The sequence below is a fragment of the Arachis stenosperma genome, chromosome 5 (genome assembly GCF_014773155.1).
Source record: "Arachis stenosperma cultivar V10309 chromosome 5, arast.V10309.gnm1.PFL2, whole genome shotgun sequence".
In the NCBI taxonomy this organism is placed as follows: Eukaryota; Viridiplantae; Streptophyta; class Magnoliopsida; order Fabales; family Fabaceae; genus Arachis; species Arachis stenosperma.
Window position 1 is genome coordinate 1,979,927 of NC_080381.1, and position 8,598 is coordinate 1,988,524.

Here is an 8,598-nt window from a genome sequence, read left to right on the forward strand (position 1 = left end):
CAATTCTTACACACACATAGATATTAACAAAGACTGAAGAGTCCACCAATGGATTGAATTGGATGGCATTTGCTCCGCATGAAATCTACTTAATTCCACACCCTTGATCCCTCATCTTCAAATAGCCACTATGAAGATGCCACGTGGCATGTCAAATATCCAATCTGCATTAGCAGCCTTAAATACTAAATAGTGGTCTCTTAACCTTTTTTTTCTTTTAAGTTGCAATCCCATTAAAATAAATTCTATTTCTAAAAATATGATTAATTCGACTTAAAATTCATAGTTATTTTTTCTATCAATTTACTTGATCAATAATAATAATAATAGTTTCTATAAGTATAAATTTAATTATTTTCATTTTCTTTCTCCTAATAATAAAGTAAAATATCCTTGCTACTTGTCATTTTCATGTTTTCTTGAAAAAATAAAAAATAGTAGTGAGATATGAGAGGACAACTATGCCCTTCTGATGCTGATCAATTCCAATTATCAAATAAACCCATACTTCTGTAGCCTTAGAAGAAGCTACAAGTTTGTCCAAAACAAGGGGTAGTAACAAGAACCCATACACAAAACAAGATGAAGACACATTACTTTTAATTTTTCACTATATTTCTTTTATTTCCTGCCATACATATTCACATAGCCTTTTGTTTTTTCGGATTCAATTCCACCTCTTATTTTTATGTGTTCCATACTTCTTCTTGGAACGTCCCCTATCATAATCCTCAAGAACAAAAAACCCCACATATATAAAAACTCACTTCTTCTCTTCAAATTTCTCTTTAACACCTTTCTTTGTATAGAGAGAGAGAGAGAGTGGGGAAAGGGGAAGAGTAACAATGGCAGCTTGCACTCTCTACTCCACACAATGTTTCAACACAATCTCATCAACCCCATCATCAAAAACACATTTAGGATTCCACCAAAGACAAGTAGTCTTCTACACAACAACCAATAACAAAAGAAGCAGCAACAAGAGAAGCGGAAACAACAATACCGGCCGCTATGTAATAACATGCGCGGCCGGGGACACGGTGGTGATTGGTCTTGCCGCAGATTCAGGCTGCGGCAAGAGTACCTTCATGAGAAGGCTAACAAGTGTGTTCGGGGGCGCGGCGGAGCCGCCCAAGGGCGGAAACCCGGACTCGAACACACTTATTAGTGACACAACCACCGTGATATGCTTGGATGATTACCATTCATTGGATAGAACTGGAAGAAAAGAAAAGGGTGTGACTGCACTTGATCCAAGAGCCAATGATTTTGACCTCATGTATGAACAAGTTAAGGCTCTTAAGGAAGGAATTGCAGTTGAGAAACCTATTTACAACCATGTCACTGGTCTCTTGGATCCACCAGAAGTCATCAAACCTCCCAAAATCTTGGTCATTGAAGGTTTGCATCCAATGTAAGTACATATCCTTTCATCATTTCTAGTTATAATTTCTTATTTTTTCTTATAAATTAGTAATATTTTATTGAAAGTTAGCTCAATGTGTTAGTGCATATGTATGTTACAGTTGTTTGATATTTTCTCAATAAAGCAAGGTGTTTGTGTGAAGAATATAAGATTAAATTGGGACACGGGTCGTTATGCTGAATGATACCTTATCTATCTCTAGATAGATTGTATGGCGCTCAGGAATTTTGATAGAAAACTTTCTAACCTTCCAAGATATGGTGGGTCCCTAGCATGCATGCCTACGTGGATTTTATGTATATAACTCTCTAGAGTAATTAATACAGTTAGGCATAAAATTTTGAAATTTTGAATAGAACTTTCTGTCATTCAGATTATTTTTTTTATTAATTTAATATTAATATTAATTAATTATAATAAAAATATATAAAAAATATATAAGATTAACTATAAAATATTTTTTGTTAGTTTTTTTATTTAAAAAATTTTAAATAATAAAATAAAAAATTAAAAAATATTTTATAATTAATTTTATATATTTTTATACATTTTTATCATAATTAATTATCATTAACATTAAATTAATAAAAAAAATCTAAATAATACTTTTAATTTTTTAACGTCATACATGCCTAATGCTAATAAAATATCTGAGTAATATATCAGTTATTGAATATAAAACCATATTAAATTTATGAAAATGATACAAAAAAATATTTATTTTCTTTGCTTTTATTTTTTTTAAATATGACTCAATTCAAATAGATCAAATAAACAATAAAAGTTCCGGTATAAGTCGAGAGTTTTTTTTATATAAGTTTAATTATTTTGTTGATCTCTATTATTTTACTAAATTTTTAATTAAATTTTTATATTTTTTTAATTAGATCTCGAAACTAATATTTTTTTTAATTAAATTTTTACCGTGACAAAATTTTTTGATTTTAGTATAATATTCCGTTTTCAAATTAAAAATACCTTCAATTTTTTTCTAAATTCCTACTTGTAATGGACTATTTGTATAATGTGTAGCTATTGAGTTATAAAATGAACATCCCCATATTATTTAGATAATAAACATATTCCCAAAAACTTAAACTAATTTTGATCTTTCGAACCTTTCGAATTTAGCACTCTAATACATACCACTCATCCAAAAACTTCAATTGATGGAAAAAGATAATACTAATAATTATATCTCTAATATTCCATACACTTTCATTGTGCACATTATACAAATATTATATTGACTCCTCGTACTTTACCTTTCTATAAAGACAAAATTAATCTTCTCACTCCACTTCTTCCTCCTGTTTGTCTTTCTCCTCTACTCTCGCTTCTTCTTCTTACACCCTCACTCCTCTCACTTCACCGCACCCCCTCCTTTTCCTTTCCCTTCCTCTTTTCCTTCTCTCTTTTCCAATTCTACATCTGACGACCTCTCTTTTTACCTCTCGAGCTCAACCTTAATGATCAGAACACAAGGCCACTAATAAAACCTTCTTAATCAAAGTGAAGCCATCGGTCTCAACTATATCAATTTTCTCATCACCAACGCGCTTCCAATTAAAGCATTAAAGCAAAAGAGCAATAATCAAACTTATTTCTCTAATAGTCAACCCTTTACTGCAGCATGCCTTTCTCCCCAACCCAAACACAATCAACGTTTTCAATTTCCTTTTTCTCTCGAACCTTTCCGACTTGAAGCTCGTTGCTTCATCCCAGTTTTTGGGGTCCGGTGACTGGCCCAACGATTTATGAGGACTATGGTATCTTTTGGGATCTCATAGTCTCCTATGGTGCACTCTTCGACAGAAAAATGAGATAATAGCAAGGATGTCTTTATCTTTATCTTTATTATCGTCTATTCTTGTAGTCTTCTCTCCTTTATTATCGCGTGATCGTCATCAAACAATCATCTACGTAGTTATTAAAATAATCATTAGTAAAATAATTCTCTATATACTAAATATCCAGTATATTTATAGAGTGAAGAGAGTCGATGACAACGTATAAAGATAGGAAAGGAAATCCAATAAAAGATCAGTCACACAATGACAACTTCGACTAGGCGAAGATGTGAATCTGTTCCATGGACTTCAAACCCAAACTCGCAACGGCCAAAGATGGAAGAGGAGAAAGAGTCGAATTGGTATTAGAAGAAAGGCAGCATCAATCTCAAACCCAATGAGATAAAGAGGATAATGGCGGATACTTAGTTGATGCATGCAAGGGTGTTAAAGAGAGGATATATATACACCATAACTCCATGAGAAAGAGAGAGAGAGAGAGAGAGAGAGAGTGATGATGACAATATCGGTGCAGGCCTTGAAGGGAAACGTGCTGCAAACTAACGGAATTGAATTATTTTCTGACCATATACTCTCAACAATAACTAAAAAATAGAGTGTTTAGAATAAACGAGGACGCACGGGCTGCTGTGACGCGATCTCCCGTTGCTACGACGTGTAAGTGGTATGCTGAAAGGCTGGGTGGCGTCGGCGGTAAGATGGACAGCATTGGTTAGACGGTGTGGGATTGGACAGTGAAAAAGTGCTTAGGATGACTCTGTGGATGGGAGATTGAAAAATGAGAGGTTATCGTAATATTGAAATAAGTGTGGCAACTGTAATTTGATTTAAATTCAATTTTTTATTTTTTAAATTTTAAAATCTGAAATTAAAAATAATTAATTGATATATGATTTTAATTTTAATTTTTTTATTTTATTGTTCATATAATTTAGTATTTTTATTATTTTTTGATATTTTTTTAAATGATTGTATTATGACAAAAAGTAATCATATTAAAAATTAATTATGACAAAAAATTTAATTTTAAATTTGTATTGATTATAACAAAAATTCTGTAATAAAAGAAAATTTATTGATAGAGAAATAGTGATAATGAAAAAAGAGGATCAGAAGATGATGAAAGACGGTAAGAATGAAAAAAAAAAGAAAGGGTGAGAATAAATTAATAAATTTATACTTCATAAATATTTCATAAACATTTTTTTAACGTTTATTGTTAATATAAACTTAATTAAAAAAATTAATATAATATAAAAATTTAATTAAAAATTTGATAAAATTATAGAAACTAATTTAATAATTAAACCTGTTATTGTATATATATGTAGGTTTGATGCTCGGGTCAGAGATCTCTTGGACTTCAGCATCTACTTAGACATTAGTAATGAGGTTAAATTCGCATGGAAAATTCAGGTAAGATTCCCTGGCGTTATCTTATTATATTATATATAAGTCTACCTTTTAATAAAATAAGTGCTATATCTTATAATTAATTATTAATTATGTGACAAATATTTCAGAGAGACATGGCAGAGCGTGGACACAGTCTTGAAAGCATCAAGGCTAGCATTGAAGCAAGGAAGCCTGATTTTGATGCTTATATTGGTATTACATTGAAAAATTCATATTCTTAGAAATACAAAATTGTGTCTAAATATATAAATTTTATTTTACGTATATACAATTATTTTTATATAAAATTAATAATTAAAAATTGTTAGATAATAATTTAATCAAATTTATCAAATTAGCTAATAATTTATAAATATTAATTTTATATAAATTTTTACTTTATTTTATTTTTTAGATAAAAAAAAATACCATTTTTTTTTGGGTAGACAATTATTTAACAAAGGACAGAATATTAGTCATTGATCATTATGTTTTATGCATACAGATCCTCAAAAGCAATATGCAGATGCAGTGATAGAAGTGTTGCCAACTCAGCTGATCCCAGATGACAATGAAGGGAAGATTCTAAGAGTGAGGCTGATACAGAAAGAAGGGATTAAACACTTTAGCCCTGTTTATTTGTTTGATGATGGTTCCACCATTTCTTGGATTCCATGTGGAAGGAAGCTTACATGCTCTTACCCTGGCATCAAATTCTTCTATGGACCTGATACTTACTTTGGAAATGAGGTATACACATGTATACTTATTATTCACTAATCTTTCAAAACTTCAATATATCTTTAGTAAAAACTTTATATGAAAATATTGTTTTCATGTGAAGTTAATGGTTAAGAAGTGGAAACTCAGGTACAGTCGACTTCACGTGAAGTTGATATCTAAGAGTCGTTAGATAATTTGACTGATTTGACTAAATTTTTATCTAACTACTCTCAGATATCAACTTCATATGAAGTCGACTTTACCTGAATTTTCACCTGATTAAGAATTATTAGATTAAATTATCATCACTAATGATTTTTAACCATCAATTTAACGTAATTCCCTGAGTTGTGACCAAAACTTTACAATGGTCTTTCATAATGAATTTTGTTCATCATCTAACAGTCAATCATTAAGTAATTAGTTAATTAATTAAACTTTTGATGAACAGGTGTCAGTTGTAGAAATGGATGGTCAATTTGACAGATTAGATGAACTAATATACGTAGAGAGCCATCTAAGCAACCTGTCAACAAAGTTCTATGGAGAAGTGACTCAACAGATGTTGAAGCATGCTGACTTCCCTGGAAGCAACAATGGCACTGGTCTCTTCCAAACCATTGTTGGTCTCAAGATTAGAGACTTATATGAACAGATCATAACCTCCAAGGCTGAGACCCCTGTTGGAGCAGCTAAGGCTTAGATCCATTTCATATATATACAGCCATTGAATTTGATGATATCATTAGATGAAATCAATCATTTTCTTCTTTTAATCAATGTTGGCTTCTTGTTTTGGTGAGATCTTCTTCATAATGTAAAACACTCTTCTGTATGTATCTATCTATATATATATATGTATGTATGTACAATTATCTTATCTCTTGTAACTCATAATATCTAGAAAATAAAAAAAGTTAAAAACAAAAGGAGCTGAGATTTTTCAGTTATATATGTTGACATGATACTTGATATCTAGTGTACATTATTCATATATATCATACATTGGTTTCATTTTTCATATAAACTATGCTTTGACTCAATAAGTAAGTATAAATAACGGTGAAAACTCGGGTGCAATCAATTTCACGTAAAGTTGATAGCTAAGAATAGTTAGATGAAAATTTAGTCAAATCAATCAAATCATCTAAGGACTCAGTTATCAACTTCACGTGAAATCCGACTACACCTGAGTTTTCACTACAAATAACATATGAAAAAATGTCAAATTAAGTTCTTTCGAATCATTTTCCAAATCATGGATCTTTAAATTACTAAAATCCACATGTGATTTGAGTAAAAGAAGTGTCAAGAACTTAAGAAAAGAAAAGAAAAAGGACTAGACATGGGGAGCAATATCACCCTGCAAGAGAGTCTCAATTCCAGGAGGAGGAGAAGACCACACCTGAAGATCATTCGCACTCTTGGAAGCAAGCTTGGCCAAGTAACCGGCAGCCATATTCGCCGACCGGAAAACATGGCGAAGCTGAACGTTCCACGGCCGTCGAAGCAGCCTCCGAATCTCCTTTACAAGAAGATCCACTTCACCAGACCTCATCACCATACCATCATCAGACTCAGAACACTGAAAGAGACAACGCGCTCGAACACAACCCGTTTCGCAGCATAGATTTCGATGCCCCTGGTCCCAAGCAAGAACAAGGCCCATTCTCAAGGCACCAAGCTCCACTTCAAGAACATTGGTGGAATCACTGCGAATTGAAAACCCTAGCAGCCATTGACCTGTTTCAGATCTAAGCAATCCTCCACAGCCACTCATGGCATTGGTTTCGACGACGCTACCATCTACGTTGAGTTTCACCCAGCCTGGACTAGGTGGCCACCAATTTAACTCGGATTTCGCTCCTCTTCTGCTAACCTTTGAAGAAGATAGTAAGAACTTTGTTATCTCCTCAAAACTTGTTTTCTCTTTGTTACTCTCCTCTGTATCTGTTTCTGTCTCGTCATCGGAAGTTTCCGATGTGCTTTCGCTCATATCATCATAATCATCATTCTCTTCCTCTTTCTCCTCGTCCTTCTCGTCCTTCTCGTCATTATCACCAGTAGTTCTGGCAGAATCTGTCAGAACTACTAGTGATGATGACGACGGCACAGGTGAGGCAAATAAATCAGTGAAGCCTCTGTAGTAAGGACTGCAGGTGTAATATGAATTGGAAGGTGAGGTTGGTGCGGTGGTGACACCCTTGGTGGCGAGTTTAGTGGTCGGAGTACGAGCACAAGTACGGAAACGAGAACGAAGACGAAGACGACGCAGAGGAGTTGCAGTAGAAGATGCTTCAAGGGGATCATCTTCAACATGAAGACGTTCATGGATGTCACGTGAATCGAGGTTCACCGATAAGGAACCTGTAGAACCACCGCCGTTATTATTATTGGTGGTGGTTTTACTGCAAATTCTTTTGAAGCAAAGCATGTGATTCATGTTTTGAAGAAGAATTTGGCAGATAGAGGATGATATAGAGGATTATTGCTTTCTAGTGTCTCCCTAAATAGTAGCTATCGATTCCCCAAGAACAAGGAAAAGCGTTCATATCCATGCTATGCAATTGGAAACGGAACTTCCACACACAACGTTACAAGCTAGGTAGAAACTTATTCTAATGAATTAATTGTGTTTTATATCAGTATCATGGCTTTAGGTGAAAATTCAGGTGCAGTTAACTTCACGTGAAGTTAATAGCTAGAAACTGTTAAATAATTTGACTGATTCGACTGTATTTGAGATTCCATCGTCGATTTATTATTATTTTTAGTTTAGATTTTAAAAATATTAATAAAATAAAATCTTAAATATTAAATAAATAATATACGACAAGAATATTTATTTGTTATGAATATACAAGAGATTTTCTCTTTGAGCATTACAATGAATCAACATGTCATTCCAATTATCACAGTTTCCTGTAGAGAATGTCAAAAAAAATTACATTCGTTCATTCCAATGTTAGGTATCTTAGACTTCAACCCAAAATTTTGAAATATGTTTGATTGGAGTTATAAATTAAATAAGTTTCATGCTATATAATAAAATGTGTCATTAATATCGATATAAATGTCTTTTTTCTGTAAAGTGTAAACACTTTAGCTGTTTCCTTGATTCCTATACTTAGTACGTACATAGCTTGTGTTTTATAGTTTGGTGAATTTAAAATCCACAAGACTTCTCAACTCATTCAAGTCAATTGAATGATCTTTAATTTATACTATATACAATGAAAACAT

General features: G+C 32.5%; 2 protein-coding genes across 2 annotated transcripts; one reads left to right on the forward strand and one right to left on the reverse strand.

The window, feature by feature from the left end:
* The first annotated feature begins 751 nt into the window (after nucleotides 1-751).
* On the forward strand, nucleotides 752-6,305 carry LOC130981614 (phosphoribulokinase, chloroplastic). The gene is made up of 5 exons (XM_057905189.1): nucleotides 752-1,414; nucleotides 4,569-4,653; nucleotides 4,761-4,845; nucleotides 5,138-5,382; nucleotides 5,807-6,305. Exons 1-5 carry the CDS (start codon nucleotides 846-848, stop codon nucleotides 6,056-6,058), a joined length of 1,236 nt encoding a protein of 411 aa, XP_057761172.1. The 5' UTR covers nucleotides 752-845; the 3' UTR covers nucleotides 6,059-6,305.
* LOC130981615 (uncharacterized) lies at nucleotides 6,294-7,943 on the reverse strand. The gene has a single exon (XM_057905190.1). The coding sequence runs from the start codon at nucleotides 7,796-7,798 to the stop codon at nucleotides 6,695-6,697; it is 1,104 nt and encodes a 367-aa protein (XP_057761173.1). The 5' UTR covers nucleotides 7,799-7,943; the 3' UTR covers nucleotides 6,294-6,694.
* Between the last annotated feature and the right edge of the window lie 655 nt (nucleotides 7,944-8,598).

What these genes read in the sequence shown, in the direction of transcription:
- LOC130981614 (XM_057905189.1), top strand. Translation starts at nt 846, where the DNA reads ATGGCAGCTTGCACTCTCTACTCCACACAATGTTTCAACACAATCTCA. An exon ending in TGATTTTGATGCTTATATTG is followed by an intron (nt 4,846 to 5,137) that starts GTATTACATTGA and finishes TTATGCATACAG; the next exon opens with ATCCTCAAAAGCAATATGCA. An exon ending in ATACTTACTTTGGAAATGAG is followed by an intron (nt 5,383 to 5,806) that starts GTATACACATGT and finishes TTTGATGAACAG; the next exon opens with GTGTCAGTTGTAGAAATGGA.
- LOC130981615 (XM_057905190.1), bottom strand. Translation starts at nt 7,798, where the DNA reads ATGAATCACATGCTTTGCTTCAAAAGAATTTGCAGTAAAACCACCACC.